The sequence below is a fragment of the Molothrus aeneus genome, chromosome 1, assembly GCF_037042795.1.
Source record: "Molothrus aeneus isolate 106 chromosome 1, BPBGC_Maene_1.0, whole genome shotgun sequence".
Lineage (NCBI taxonomy): Eukaryota > Metazoa > Chordata > Aves > Passeriformes > Icteridae > Molothrus > Molothrus aeneus.
The window spans coordinates 95,043,470-95,059,996 of record NC_089646.1 but is presented as its reverse complement, the minus strand read 5'-3'; the positions used below and the strand labels follow the sequence as shown (position 1 = coordinate 95,059,996).

Below are 16,527 nucleotides of genomic sequence, written 5' to 3'. Positions count from 1 at the left end.
CATTGTGGAAATTCCCTGCACATGCCAGCTTGAATACTTTTAGATTGGACTGAGCTTCCACAGCTACTCCAGGGAATTGCATAAATATCCAGTATACAGGGCTGAAATAGAGCTACATCATATTAAAACTCCAAAATACACAGCATGGGAAAAAAGCATTTCACAGCAAGTGTTTCACATTACAGATCCATTTTAATTGCATTGCCCTGTCTGCTGATGTGGACGTACTTATCTGTCTGAAATTCTTGGAGGGGGAAAGCTAAGCTTTCTAAAGTTGCCCTTTTTTTTTTTTGCCTTGCCTACATCTATGGGCTCAAGTGTTGTTTTAAAAATTAAACTCTATTTGTGATTCTAAATACTCACTCTGAGTTCTATCCTTTTTAAGGTTATCTAGAAAACTACCAATAAAGCTTGAAATTTTAAACTCTCTTTCATCACATTCAGAGGGAAAGCCATGGACAAACATGGACAAAAGTTAGTGCCTGATATGAAGCTGATTTGAGCTATTTTAAGTGCACTTCTGAGAAGTGCCCCAGTAGGACATCCCTTTCAAGGCCTTCAAAGAATTTGGAAATGAAGGTGTTTGAGACAGCAGGTGTAACCAATTAAACTTTTATTCATGATCATTTACATATGACTAAAAATGTTCACTACAAAATGCAAACTTATAGTTATCTTGTATTCAGCAGTAAAAACAGTTGCCTCTTCATAGTAAAGCACCAAAGCACATAACAAAAGAGTCAGAAATGGATTTAATTTATCAGTTTTTCCCCTCACAATATACTTGACAAAGCTGAAGATTTTATCGAAGGCTAAAGTTCCAGAACAAATTCTACAGTCACCTGAGTGTTTGGCAGGAACAGTACTATTTAGTAGCAGTTACTTTTTTCTGCCTTTTTTCACAAAAATGAGACAGAGAATTAGGCCAAACATTGAGTTTCATTTCACCTGAATTTTTCAACAGGAGACAAAGAATAGTTTGCTAGTAGGAGTACCTACAAAAACTCTAAGAGCAGTTGTCAAAAAAAAATGGAAAAAAAACCAGCTCATTATAGTTGATTGGTAGGGCCCAATCCACTTCCAGGCACCTATAACTCCACTCAGTTTTATTCATTACATTTAACTTGCATTTCATTCATACTACATTTAAAAAGACAACATGATTTTTTTTAAGTTAAGTTGTGTACATGTACACAGTTTTGGTAGTTTCTTAAAGCTGTAAAATCTCTAAGTAAAGAGAGTCCTAATAACCCTATTACAGATTAAAGAGAAATAACCAGAATCAGTGTTACATACAAAATAATATTCTACCACAGAAACCAATACAGTTATCAAGTAACTCATTAGAGAATAAAAGTGTTATACAAAAAGAGAAATGGTGCCTTTTTATCACTTCACAGCAGCATATAAGAAGGCAACATTAAGAAAAGTGCACAGCAGAAAAAGAATTGTTTCATTTTCTGAAAAACTTGAATTTTTCTTCAGACATCAGGCTTTTCTCCAGGAACATATTGGGTTAGGATTGCTTATATTTTCTTCCAGAGAAGGTATTCTCTTCTTGCATCACGTCTCAGTAAGGCGCCTACTCCGACATGTAGGAACGATACATCAGGGCCACGATAATCGCTGCTATTGCTGGGATCACCCAGTTGGACCATGAACTAAAGGGAAGTTTTTGAAAAAGCAGTTTAGGAAGTGACAACCAGCAAGTTAGGGGAAATAAAAAAAAAAAAAAAGTCCTTGCTTAAGGAAGTCCTTTCTAGCCACTCCAACAAATACTTCAAATTCAGGGCAACAGAACACCTGGATTGGCCAGTAATTCTCCAGACAAGGGAAGAAGCTTGTACAGTAAGGCTTTGTACTAAAGCTTACAAAGAAGTTTGCTTACTAGAGAAGAGTAAGACCCTAGGCACATTTAAAGTCATGGTGTGCTGCCCAGAATGTCATTCATTCAAAAGCTATTTAAGAAGCAGCATCACATGACTCTTCTAAGCACCCAAACTCCCCACCCAGAGGGTCATGAAAGAGTCCTCCGAGGTTTCCACAATAGGCAATTGTGAGCAGGATAGAAGTCCACAAAGTTTTTGATTCAGTGGTATTCCAAAGTGTTTTGCAACCCCCTCCCAATTCTGACATATCTTCCTTCTTACACACAGAATCCTCTTATTTCCTTTAGATGCAACAGCAGAAGCAAATTTTAAAAGCAAGGCATCCACGTCCATAAAATAGTTGGCAATGGCACTAAGAGTCTTCCCTTCATGTGGCAGACTCCAGAAATAAAGGCCTGTGCCAAACAAACCATTTGGTAGATACTGACACCTGCCAGTATGAGAGAAGTATCTACCTAGCAAGCTGCCACACTTGTAAAGTGGTACATAGATGCCAACTTGGACTTTACAAAGAACAGAAATTTTCTTGCACCACCCCCTGATATCTCAGCTTCCAGCAGATAAAAGCTATTCAGCTTTTTAACCTTCAGAAAATTATGAGGAACTTAAAGTTTGACCTCAGATGTCATACTGTACCTGGAAGTAGACTGAACAGTGGTAATAAGAGTTTCCTGGAAAGCAAAGCATAAGAAGATATTTACTTCAGGAAGACAAACCTCTCCACCTTAACTAGCCCCATAGTTTCTCAAAACTCATCAAATGAGACTAATTCAGAAACAACTCAGTGCATGCATTTGGGAAGCATTTTCTCCTAATTCCTACAGCAGCTCTAAACCTTGTTGTATTACAAGCTAGCTGGTAGCAGTTCCTGTAGCTAACATTGCATCAAGTTCCTAAAACATTATCAAATATTTTGCTGCAAGTTTTCTATGAAGCTGACTTCAACCTTGGGTTACATTTGAAAAGTTTCAGTCATCTTCAAGACAAAAATCCTTTCCTTGACTAAAATCAAATTGAACAAACTTGGAATTAATTCACAAATATGTTTTATATCAAAACTACATAAAGAAATATACTAATTTACATCTACAAGGCTTATTAAACTCAGGGGTTTTAGCGTGGTATTTCAGATTGTGTAAGAATCAGTCAAATTTTTATAGCTGTTCCTGATACTAATTTGGACTTGTTCTGTTTCCACAGAAAAAGCAGCACTACAAGGCCAAATCCCAGCTGGGTACATGTGCACAATTTATATGAAGACTTATTAATTTGAGTAACACTACTTGTGTATGACCCTAAGTTTATTTTAAAAATCCAAGCATCCAACCCTACCTAAATTTAGTGGTGCACAATCCATCACTGCAAAATTACTTGCTTTGGTACCAGAACATTTGCAATAAATTTAAAGAAAGAAAGATTTTGCTATAGTATAAGGCCATTACACTTAGTAACCTCCAGGTATGAAGCCACACAAAGAAAATAATGGTTAAGGGAAAGAACAATTTGAAGCAGTATCAACAGGTCTAAGAGATTTAAAACCTGAAACATCACACTTAAACTGAATTATTTCTTTTTCTGGGGGTGTACCATTCATATACAGACAGTAGGTCACTGTTTGAAATGCCCAAATGACACAATGTGGCATTTCAAGAAACACACTTACTGCTGGTTTCTGAAGCTTGGATCGATCATCCTGCAAGAGAAAAGAGCAAGGAACATTTAGACAAAATCTGAAGCACTGAAAACCAAACCAAACTCACACAATTTATCACTAAATTCAGTTTGCAATTCATTCTGTTAATGGGTAAATATTTTTCCCTAGGTAAAAACAGACTTGCAAGAGAGCAGATGTCAGTGATGGATTTTGAGCTAACATAAACAAGATCACTTCCTTAAATAATACTTCCCAGTATGCAAGGAAGAAGTGAAACCTGAGCCTCCAACAAATTTCATTATTCTTTGTGCTCACGTTTTCACCTCTCCTGTGTCTCTGGAGAGTACATAACCTTAGCTTATACATTGACTGCAATCATATTGATTCTGCTTACTGTACTTGTACTATCAGATAAAGTCAACTAACTGGTTGTGCCAATGTCCACTGGACCAAAGGTCCCAAAATCTAGGGATCTTTCATAAACTCTAAGTTCTGCTTGGCACAGTCACATCCATTACAAAAAAGGCCCAACAGTATATAATCCTGTCAGTGCTGTGTCTGTACATAACACTACCACACTGTTTGTTTCATATCAAGTGAAAACAGGCACTTGCCAAACAAGGAACAACTGGACTGATACACATGTTAAGAACAACATTAGTGGCATCACAAATAGATGGCAAGCCTGCAAAGCCAGAAATGCACAAATGTGCATCAGAGCCAAATCACTTCTCATTAGGACAAGCTACACCAATAATATTTATCAAGAGATGACCTGAGACAAAAAAGAGCAGGAATCTTATTGTGAAATAGGCTACTCAATATAGTGATTTTTACTCCAAAACATACATGAAACAAGAGGAAAAGAGAAGAGGCAGGAGTGGGCAGTAAAGTAGAGCAGACGGGCACTCTAGCAGCCTAAACCTCCAAACAGTGATTTTCAACTATTAAGATGCAGGAGAGTTTAATTGTGGCCTAGCTGAAGGAAGCCAAGGCAGCAGCTCTGTAGCTAGAAAGAAATACTTCAAAACTTGAGACAGCAGGAAGGTGCTCATTAAAAGTACAGGAAATGGGATGAACAGTATAGAAGAGAGGATGTGACAGATTATCCAGTGGGAACTGATCATAAAAAACCCTGACAACAGCAATTGGGAACTATGATACAGCTAAAAATGGTAGGAGACAGAGAGGGGAAGACAGAGCAAGAAACTAGAAGTACAATGCTTTTAATAACCCTTTTCTAGGCATACATATAAAGAGCCAGGATTGCACCTTTTGATGGAGGTGGGAGCCTGAAAGATAGATATTTACAATGGTGAAGGGATGAAAGTGGTTGTTCAATAGTCACTCTGCATAGTGGCATAGGAAAAGGTCTAGACATTCTGACAATACCACCTTCAGCGTTATAGAGTTTCATTATAAAGCTGACAGTGTATATCAGAAATGACACAATTCCATGCTCTGTTTATTCAAGAACTAAGCTGTAAGGCAATTTAAATCACCAAAAGATGTGGCTATCCTTATGCTACACTAATCAAATCCCTTCACATTGAGGGAACTATCTCCAACCTCCATCCACAAACAGCTGCAGGACTGACATCCAACCAAACTAGTAGTTCTTGATTTTGAAGTAATTACCAGACAAGTAACTAGATGCAAAAGCAGTATAGCAAACACAAAAGTAAGGATACACTCATATACTCACAGGATGAAGTTCCCCAATAATAAAGGATTCTGACAGTGTCCTTGCATCTGTGGAATGGCCAACATCTTCAAAGTTCTCAGTAGCATCTCCCCCAGCTTGCTCCCTAAGGACCTCTTCACCTCCTGGGTGCTGCAAATTTTAATGAGTTTGAATTTGTTACTGAAATACATATCAAATTCTAGAAATGGAAATTCTGCATTTTTACATTTCTAAAATGAAAAAAAAGTAAAATCACCTGCTGGACTTTCTAAAGCAAACATAAGCCTTTCTAAATAACTAGAGAGCTTTATGTACTTTCTGAAGCCAAAACCAAGGAAGCTAAGTCTCTATGTCATTGGCAAAGAAGCAGTAAGAGGCATTATCCCTTGCAACTAAAGCACTTAGAAAGTTGTGTAGGAATTAGTCTGTATTTTAACAGCACAACTATCATCTGAAGTTACATTCTGTGTTTTCACTTCTTTGGGAAATGAAGCAATATATGCTTTATACAGCAGAAGGATAAAAGCCAAAAGGATATTAGCTGCAGCAAGAACATTCCAGGAAGATAAAAAGAATCTGTTCACAAGATGTGAATCAAGCATTGGCAAAACAAGCTGGCAAGGTGCTAAGGAATCTGACCTTCTAATTAATCCTGGTTTGAGCAGGGAGGTGGGCCAGATAAGTTTAAGGGTCCTTTCCAAAACAAATTATGGTACAAATATCAAGAGAGCTCCTTTGGAAGTGATTAAGCACAACTGAAAGCTCACTCAAGACCCTAGAATAGCAATTTGGTTTTCATAGACTATGGAATCCCAAAACCACATTGTTGATAAAACCCCTGAGATACAGAGAAGTCATGTCTCCCAGGATCTTCTAATACCTCAATCCATCACCATTCCCTTAACATAAGCCCCTGCTCTCCATTAACTTTTATTCTTCCCCAGGATGCACTTTGGGGGTTTTATGAAGTACATTTTTATCTATCAAATAACTCTGCTTGAATATACTGCAAGATCTATCACATCTTCTAGTTCAGTGCATTTCCTCAGCTCCCAGTTACTTATTATGTAACAGGTAACACACCACAAAAATTCACCACTCAACCTTCAAGCAGGAAAGTGTTACATAAACATTGGGAATGATTAGGTAAACAAGTTAAAAGCACTTATTACTACTGCCTTGGATTAAGGCAACCACGGAATAGATATTAGCACTTTACCAGTAGCAGAGAAGATACAAGGCTTTTGAAGCTCAGTTCAGGTTTTAATGCTTCTGAGTACAAGATATAACATTATGGAAAATAGGCAAAATTTCCACAAATTAGGATTATCTTGCGGGGAGCACAGCTCACCAAAAAGCCCACAGGTTAAAGAAATGGCATTTCTACTAGTCTAGGCAATACAGGTTAGCACTTACTTCAAATCCTCCTATTAATCTCTTACCAAAATTTCTCTTCTGACAAAACCAGTATTTGTTCATGCAGTTGAACTAAACTACTACTATGAATTTCCAGCAGTACCAGAACTCCATAACTTGATCTTCACATTAAAGGCAGACATTTAGTTTAACAGATCAAGGAAGTTGAGGAAAAAAAAAACTCATGACAACACTTTTTATGGAGCCAAGATACCACAGTTATTAGGGTAAAGGATCCCTACCATGACTAAGCAAAAGCAAGATTAAGCAACTGATAGAGAGATTAGACACAACAGCTGAGCCAAAAAAAAGTCAGAAGGGTACAGATTATGCAAGCAACCTGCAAATATGTCATGCTCACCAAAATCCTGTCCTTGGATCCATTCTGGTAAGTATTCAGGGAAAGGACTGGACAAAAGTTGAGGGAGTACTCAAGTTCAATGCCTTGAAATAGCACTTAAGAAGCTGAACTTGGGTCTAACCAGCACTCCAAGACATTACCTCAACTAAATCTTCACAGAATTTCTTCAGCAATGTGGGTTTGGGCTTTCAATACCATGCTAAAGAATTGTGCCCTGCCATGTAGAAAAACATATGCACCAACTTCAGCAGAAAAGGTGGCACAACTCCTTGGAAAACATGCTTGACAAACAAGATATCAACAAGCAGCAAAAGGCCCCAAAGTTAAACCACCCATAAAGCACCAGCAGCATAAGCAGTATGTTAACTCCTACTCATGCACTGCAATGAACCCAAACCCCACTCATACAAGCACATAAAATACCAGTTACTCCAGCAAGTCATGAAGGTCACATGGTTTACACTACCTCACCAAAAACATTTGCCATCCAGCCAAACAAGTGGATACCTACCAACATAATTGCATCTACATTACAATTACTTCATGGACTACTTTAACAAACTACTTGCATGTTGCCAGCTACAGAATGATCATGTACTAACTTGTGCTCCCAAATCCCTCCCTGGTGCACTACAAAGCAATCACGTAGCAGTATGGGCAGCACCACAGAGGCACTCCAGCTTCTCTGTAGAACTAGTTTTTTGTCTAATTAGCAACTGATCCTTCTGTCTACAATACCACAATACTAGCATCAAGACAGTAACTGCAACCAATCTCTCTACCAACCCTCTGACTGACTATCACAGATAAGCTGAAGAGGAAAAATTCACCCTGACCTCTGCCACTACAGCTGGAAAACTGATAATTTTTTTTTTTTAATGAAATGAGCAAGGCTAAGTATGGAGAATCACACACAGAATTCCAAACTGAAGCCATCAACCAGGTAATGTTAATTATAACCTACTAGACATTGATGGAAGTACTGTGAAACTAAACACTGCTTTTAGATGCCTCCTCTGCTTAATGATATGAACTTACAAACCCTCTGTAAATAACTAGTACATAATACACGCAATTAATTAAAAGATTTCGCCTCCCCTAATGAAAGGGAGCAACTGTAATGTCTCACACAAAGGGCAAGAACTGACTCTTCTATCAAAAAATGAGCATCTTTCACGGTTGGATGAGTTTCCCAAAGCTTGTTTATACAAGGCTTTTGTTCATGATTCTGCCTGGTAAAGAAAGCTTGCTACCAGAACTGCTACTTTAATGAAGATCCTCTGGACAGACCCTGGAACTGGAAAGCCCACAAGGCTATACAGATAGTGACTCCTAAACTAAAATCCTGTTGATAAAATCTTGTAGGTAAAACTGTAGTTCAGGTGAAACAAAAAAGCTTCTGATGATAAATTAAGACAGCCTAGCTCATTCCTAGGACATGGCCCATATGATAAATAGTCTAAGTTATATGCATAACAAATACCCATACAGAGCCAGCACTAGTACAGAGCACAGATGAATTCCTAACAGCAGCACATTAGAAAGTTTCAGATAAGGCAAATATGCAGTTAATCTTGTTGCTCTCATCTGGGTCAAAAGTCCAATTCACCTCATCTGAATACCACCTTTTCTCCCCTTGCTACGGTCATGCAGATTTCTCAGTGTCATAGTTCAAGACTCTATTAAACCGTAACTACCTTAATTTGCAACTCCTGTGCCCTCTCCCTTCCTATACTGAGGGAATGAAATCTAGGGTCTAATTTCACTTTCAGGAAGATCAGCAAAGGTCTCCATTAGTGACAGTCTCAAACTTGGATTTCTCTTTCTGCACTACAGGAATGAAAAGGAGAAAGGGGCCAGTGACAGAGCCAGGAAAACCCAGAGAAACTCAGCTTTATTATGCAGGACGGACAGACAGACAAATGCTTGCTTATTTCAAGGGCATTTTCATGTAGCCTGAAAAGAGTCCTCCAAATTATTTCCATCATCTCTTTAAGTTTCAGGACAGAAACAGACAGCTCATGTAAAATGTCAGGAGCCTAGGAAAGAAGATCTCTCTCTGAAAGTGTATTTTTGAAAACTATCATTAGGCTTTTAGATGAAGTGCAAATGCAATACCCAGAAGCTTGGTGCCTGCCCTGATTTCAGCTGGGATAGAGTTGCATTTTCTTCTTGGAGGCTGGTACAGTGCTGTGCTTTGGATTCAGTGATATACGAGAACAATCAGTGATAACACACTGACACTGCAGTTGTTGCTAAGTAGCCCTCACCCTAATTCAAGGGCATCTCAATGTCCCATGCTCTGCCAGCACGAAGGTGCACAGAAAGCCAGGAAGGAGCATAGCCAGGACAGCTGATCCAAACTGGCCAAAGGGGTATTCCATACCACAGAATGCCATGCCCAGTATACCAGCTGCAAGGAGTTGGCTGAGGGCTGCAGCTTGCTGCTTGGCAATGGGCTCGGCATTGGTTAGCATCTCTTTTTGTCTCCCTTTTTATTGCAATTATTATATTTTATTTTATCTCCGTTATTAAACTGTTCTTATCTCAACCCATACATTTTATCTTTTTTCCCCTAATTCCCTTCCCCATCCCACCAAGAGGCTGTGGGGAGCAGTGAGCAAGGGGCTGCACTGAGGTTAAACCCCAACAGTGCCCATTTCCTGACTTACAAAACAGCTTTATGCAAAACTCTGCAAGCTGTAAGTGCTAAGATGTGCTATTTCTTAAAACATTTTCAAATTCCCCTGGAGGCTTTATCAGAGCTTGAGGAAGCATTAACACTGGATTTAACCCTCAGACTGCAAGGTTCTGCAGGAACAGTTCCCATGGTTCACTGGCAGACTCCAAACGTGCCAATAAAGGCATCTTTCAATGCAAGCTGAACATGACTATAAACATGCAAGGCATTATGCTACTCATCACAACATCATCATACTGCATGAATGCAACTTATTGCCACAGAGGGGAGAGAACATTTTTCATCCTGACACAATAGAACAATATTTGCTTTTTGCGCTTTATTTGACCTGCATTACAAAACACATTTGGTGGCAGCTGTCCATTCTAGGAGAAGTTTAGGAAAACTACTATGGATGCACAAGTTCGTACCGTATGAAAAAAAAAATTACCAGTAATGTTTTTGCTGAATTCTTAGACCACAATTGAATTAACCTAAATAAATCTGTATTAAATTAATATTAAATGAATGCCATAGTTGGCTTCCAGAACAATTAACTCCTCATATATGTAATTATCTACAATACAGATACAGCCATGATATCCTGCTGTGAGTACACATGCCCCAAAATGGGCAAAGGGATATTCCTTACCACAGAATGTCACACTCCATCCATAGACTGGGAGGAGCTGCCTGTGAGCCACCAATCACTGCTCAGGAGCAGGCTGGGCATCAGTCAGTGAGTGGAGAACCCATACATGCTGCACCATTTGCGTCTGTTGGGTTTTATACTTCTCTCTCTCTCTCCTTATCGTTACCATCATTGTTACATTTACTTTATTTCAATTATTAAACTGTTCTTATATTGACCCACAAAATTGACCTTTTTCTGATTCTCCTCCCCATGCACTGGGCAGGAGGGTGAGTGAGCCACTACATGGTACATGGGTACTCCATGGGGGTAAACCACAAGACCTGAAGCTAAGGAAAAGGTTTCCCAAATCTTCTGCAACACAGGTCTGACAGCCTTTAATGACAAACACCAAAGCTTCTGGTTTCAAGAATACTATTTCTTTCCAAGATCTTTTAAATAATGCTTTCCAAAAGCTGAGGTCCCTTGATTTCTTCTCCCAAACTTCGAAAATCAAAGAACATTCAGAGATGAATATTCAAGCTATGAATTTTCCCCAACATCTGCCACTTAAAAATAAAAAAAAAAAACAACAAAAAATCCCCTAAAACAAAACAAACAAAAAACCCAACCACAAAAAAAACCCAAACAAACAAACAAACAAACCAAAAAAAAACAAAGAAAGAAAAATCAAACTGACTAAAAAAAAAGCAGCTGCTGGAATCTTCATAAACCCCATAGATAATATATCAAAGCACACAATTGTTTCCTTATTCAGCACTTTTTCTGTATTTCATATGATCTTTTTTAACCTTGTCCTTTAGGAAGCCAAGCCACTATGGGTCACACCATGCAATGACTCCACTCCCAACACACACATCGCCATCCCCAGGCCACTTCCTATCTAACTTCAATCAAGTGTTCACAGAGGCTGATTGCTCCCCAAAGCCACACAAGTTCCACTAAACATCTACAAGCTCCATGAAGACACAACTGCTAGACAGAGGGAGTACACCCTTTAACTACTGCAATGGAGTGAAAAACAGCACCACACTGTCACTTATTAAGCACAAGAGCATCCAAAGTGACTTCAATATTGAAGCACAGTAAAGTTTTCAACTTCATCATTAATAAGAAAATATTTCCATAGGTTAATGCAGTAGCTGAAAAGATGGCTTATTGTTTTAAGACACAGGACAGGTGAGCTTTGCTGCTGCTCCTAGCTCTTCACTCCCCAGTAAACTGACACTTATGTACTACTTGGGAAGAGCATGAGTGAGGTGACACTTTAGCAATCCACCCTTTTTTATACTAGTGGACTTAAATTTCAGTGGCCTACATTAAAGTCTAAAAATATGTTAAGCTTTTCTACTTGGAAAGGAACTGCAAGAAATACACCTGACAATAATAATGCCAATAATGCTATTGAAACAGCTAGCATAATCCTCAGTTGGAGTAGGGTTTACTGGATTCTGGAATGAACTAGCAAGAGGCTAGCTTCCATTTCTCCTCAGCTGTCACATGCCTCAGGGTGTCTGACAGTATCAAAACAATTAGCATAACACTAGATAAGTTAATTAAGTACCAAAAACATTTTAAAAAAAGGTTAAAAAGTGCCCTATGAAGTATCTTAATCAAAGAGTTCCATAACAAAAATCACCAGCACAATGAATAATAAAACATCAAAGAACTTTCCCTAGGACTGTAGCGTCACCTAAAATATTAAACATTGATATAAATTTTATATGTTTATAACATATAAAACATTTCAGGTACCTATTTCCAACAATTTCATTGATTATCTCAGAAGGTCTTGGAAATTTCAGCTCAAAACCAGCCATGTTCTATTGAAAGTTGTTTAATGTGAGGGTGAAGTCTGACTTGTGCTTACCAGAGTGTCCCAAGACATCCTCCACGTTGCCCAAAACCCAACTATTTCAATATTTACAAACTGAATTCTTTTGATATGCTACTAAATTATCAATGTTGGCCTAAAAGATGAAAATGAGGTTTTCTTGGAGTAATTTACACAAGGTGACACCTCTTAATATTTACCAATTTAACCATATGTACTGAAGGAAGAGGCTGTGCAACTACTTAAACTCAAAAGCTCATTAGATCCTGCATTTTTTTTGTTCAATGTTTTTTTTTTCTCGGGCAGGGTTAGGTTTAGGGTTTTTCTAAGGTGTGGGTCTTTTTGTTTCTGCCTCCTCAATCTGGACAATATGTACAAACAATACAATTACATATCAATCAAAACCACTCAAGTTCCCAAAAGCTAATTCAGTTTTGCAGAGTGCACAAAAAGCTGCATTCTCCTCCAGAGCTTCTATAATTAAATTGGCCCTGACTGCATAACTGTACAGTGGTGTCCATAACTAATGGATGAAGATGAGCAGGGGCAGAGCTAGATGAGAAATAATGAAGGAAGCGCCAGTAGATCAGTTCCATAACCTGCCTTGCTGAAAAGCCAAACAATTTGCATTGACACACAGCTTAAGAATGAAATACTACCTGTGTCAACACTGCCTTTGAAAAATCGCTTGTCAACCCTCCTTTGCAAAATGCTCAGTTTGTCCTTTGAATTGGAAGTGTTTGCAAGCACAATAATCAAGATGGGGCTACAGAACTACTGATGCTTAAAATCTGTCATGTCTCTACCCATCTAAACTGTATTCTTTAAGAAATTCATGTGAGTCTACCATACACTTATTAATTGGTTGTTTTTAGGAAGAATTTCTTCACAGAAAGGGTTACTAGACATTGAAATGGGATACCAAAAGAGGTGGCGTAGCAGTCATTATCCCTGACAGTTTTAAGGAAAGACTGGATGTGGCACTTACCACCATGGTCTAATTGACACAGTGGTGTTTGGTCAAAGACTGGACAAGATCTCAGAGGTCTTTTACAACTAAATTGATCCTGTGATTCTACCTTTGCTAACTGGCAATACAGAGCAAGGGAGAAAACTCAAAATATCTAAAACCCAGTGCCATTCAATTACTGAAAAAAAAGTGGTAGTTTTATTTCTGCATTTCCACTGAGTAATGCTTTAGTCCAATAACTAAAATGCTTCTTTATTAACCATGACCATCAATGATTACAACAACTGCTGTCTGCCAGAGATCAAAAACATCAACCACTAACTGGGAAGGAAGAAATCCAACAAAACACAGCCAAAGGAACTGAACTTGCCTCTAGTGCTCTATGCTAGAGCTGGAACTGGTGCAGCTTTGTAGCACCACACTGCCTCCCCACACTGAGCGGATTAGGGCAGCCGTGAGAGCCACCCTAATTTCCTGAACTTGCCTGCCTGATGTAAAGCCACACCTGCCATGTCCTGCAAAAAAAGACCACCCAGGGCTTAAGGCTACTCACTAGGATGCACTTATTTGGCAGACAGGAGCACAAGCTACTGTGACCAAGAGGCTTTACCAAGGACTGGATATAAGGAAGAACTTTTTTACAGTGACAGGAGGGAGGCATTGGCACAGGTTGCACAGGGAAGTGGGGAATGCCCCATCACTGGACCTGTTCAAGGACCAGGGCTGGGAGTAACCTGGTCTAGTGGAAGGCGTCACTGCCCTTGGCAGGGAGCTGGAATGACATGAGCTCTAACGCCTCTTCCAACCCAAACTACTTTGTGATTCTGTGACTATTAGAGTAACCTCAAGATCTGTGATATTCTGCATCTAGTGGTACTTTCCTTCCACTTTGTTAAGTTTCTTTCCTGTTCCATAATACATCATACATTACACTAGTGTGAAGAAAGGAGTTGCTGACTTTTAGTTCACACGATAACATGGCTCTGGGTCCCAGCTGCGTCTTCACCTTTAATTCTGTTTTCAGCTAGCACACCAAAGCAAGAACCAGGATTCAGCCCCACTCTTGGTACCCAAGATTCACACAGCCGGCCCGCCTACCTCAGCCCTCAAGACTGACTCCAGTTTTTTCTCCTTGCCCTTATTTACTAGAAATTCAAATCCGAGAGTTTCCGGCGGGCGCGCAGCGGATGACACGGTAGCGCAGCCGGGGCACCGCACTCGCGGGTTCCGCCGGCCCGAGAGGCGCCCGGAGCCCGGGCCCGCCCCGCGGCTCCTCCTCCAGGGCGCTATCGCGGCCCCGACGGCGGCTCCCGCGGGCCCGAGCAGGCGGACGGGAGCCGAGGGGCCGCCAGCGATCCGGCCCCGTGGGGCTCCGGTGCCCCCAGCGTCCCGGCAACGCGGGCACCCACCTCGTCCAGGAACTTGGTGACATCGTAGATGCGGTGGTGGATGATGATCCAGGTGCTCTGGCTATTGTTATGTTTCTGCACCTCCTCCAGCCGGTAGTAGCGGCCCCGCCACGACTCTTTCCCGGTCTCGCTGGAGCCCACCATCTCCGGTTCCGTCCCGCACCGCACGCACCACAGGCCGGTACCGCGCACAGCGCCAGGGCCCCGCCGCAGGCCCTATCACCACCCGCCACCGCCCCGCCCCTCCCGCCCTGCCGGCCTCTCATTGGCCGAGGGCAATGCCACTCAAAGCAGACGGGCAGTCTGGAGGCTGCCGTGACGCCCGGGGGCGGGACTTTGCCGTGGTGCCCCGCCTTCTCCCGCCTCCCCGCCGTCCCACGTGACCGGCCGGTGGCGGGCGGGGCGGGGCGGGGCGGGGCGGGGCGGGGGCGGTGCCGGGTCAGCCCCGCTGGCCGCCGTCGGGGCTCCGCCAGTGCTGGGCGCTGCAGTCGCAGCTTCTCTACCGTCCACTTCCTGGGGTGCGCACCCCAGCGTTCGCCGCCTTTTGCAGCGGCGAGCTGCGGGGCTGCCAGTGTGCGCTGCGACGAGCTAATCGCCGACTTGCAATGTAGAACCGCATTGGAATGGTTTAGGTTGGAAGGGACCTTTTCGGTCGTCTAGTTCCTATTCCCTGATATGGGCACCACTCGACGAGATTGTTCAAAGTCCGATCCAGCCTGGCCTTGAACACTTCCAGTACAAGAAAGATAAGGAACTGCTGGAGAGTGTACTCCTAAAGATGTTTAGGAGTCTACAGCACTTCTTATGGGAAGAGACACAGGGAGCTGTCATACTCTTTTCCGTGAGACAGGACGAGGAGCAATGGCCGTAAACTAAAAAACAATAAGTTTCACCTTAACGTGAAGACGTTTACACTGAGAGTGGCAGAAATGCGCCGGTCGGGGCTCCCCGGGGAAGTCGTGGAGCCCCTCTCTTTGGAGACATTCAAAACCGACCTGGACGTGTTCCTGTGAAGCCTGCTCCAGGTGACCCTGTCTTGGCAGGGGAGTTGGACTAGATGATCTCCAGAGGTCCCTTCCAACCATAAGAATCTGTGATTCAGGCTCCCCGGGCAGCCTGTTCCAGTGCCTCAGCACCCTCTCAGTAAAGATTTTTTTCCCTAGCATCTAAGCTGAATTATCCTGGTTCCGCTGTGGTAAAGCCGGCTGGCGCCCCGGCTCGGCCAAGAGCTGCCTGTGCCCGGCTAAAGCGCCTTTGCCATGGGCACACGTAGCACCGGGCGCGGGCTGAGTTACACCCGGACACACCGGGGCTCTGGCCGGCAGCCACAGCACCCGCCCGATCACCCTGCCCTCTCCTGCCAGTGTCCCAGCAGGCAGGGGCTGCCCGGGACGTCACACACCCTCGCTGATCCCGGCAGGCAGTAGTGCCCGAAGGCGGGAAGCGCTGCTTTTCCCGCGCAGCCCGTGAGGCGATCCCGGCGGGAGCGCCCCTGCCACAGGCGCTTCCTCACAGCTCCTCGAAACCTCCCGGCTGCCGCGCGAGTCCCCCGCCCCGCCTTGGGAGAGCTCGCTCCGCGGGGCTGGGAGCGAGGCTTCCCTGTGGCACTGCCCTGCTTCGCTGCCAGGTGGGCTGAGGGCACAGGGTGCAGTGCCTTCCCCTTCTCTCGGGGAGGCTCTGTCACCAATCCAGCATCCTGTTTCCCTGCAGTTTCGGCCGAGGTAAAATATGTTTCCTTTACTCTGGTCTCAGATGTGTCCGATGGCTTTGTCTATATTTCATGCCCCACATCCCCATGTCACATCCATGCACAACTTGGCTGCCTCAGCAGCAATAGCCCCATGGACGCACTCAGGCGTGATTATAGGCTGGATTTGTGGGGGGATTTTTTTTTGTAGCATAAGACTTCCCCAGTGTGACCTGTCACCCTTCCTGAGAGCTGGTGCTTAACTTCTGCACCCTGAGCCTGAGTGCAGGA

The 16,527-nt window shown here is 42.4% G+C and overlaps 1 protein-coding gene across 1 annotated transcript; it reads right to left on the bottom strand.

Moving 5' to 3' along the window:
• Positions 1-596: 596 nt before the first annotated feature.
• CYB5A (cytochrome b5 type A) lies at positions 597-14,770 on the bottom strand. Its single transcript, XM_066546142.1, has 5 exons — positions 14,550-14,770; positions 5,249-5,377; positions 3,553-3,582; positions 2,526-2,560; positions 597-1,661 (listed from the first exon to the last, which is right to left on the bottom strand). The coding sequence occupies exons 1-5, from the start codon at positions 14,691-14,693 to the stop codon at positions 1,583-1,585; spliced, it is 417 nt and encodes a 138-aa protein (XP_066402239.1). The 5' UTR covers positions 14,694-14,770; the 3' UTR covers positions 597-1,582.
• Positions 14,771-16,527: the final 1,757 nt, after the last annotated feature.

Coding starts and splice junctions, on each gene's coding strand:
- CYB5A (XM_066546142.1), bottom strand. CDS start 14,693: ATGGTGGGCTCCAGCGAGACCGGGAAAGAGTCGTGGCGGGGCCGCTAC. Junction 5,378..14,549: donor TCACCAAGTTCCTGGACGAG/GTGGGTGCCCGC, acceptor TAAAATTTGCAG/CACCCAGGAGGTGAAGAGGT. Junction 2,561..3,552: donor CCAAGCTTCAGAAACCAGCA/GTAAGTGTGTTT, acceptor TTTGCTTTCCAG/GAAACTCTTATTACCACTGT.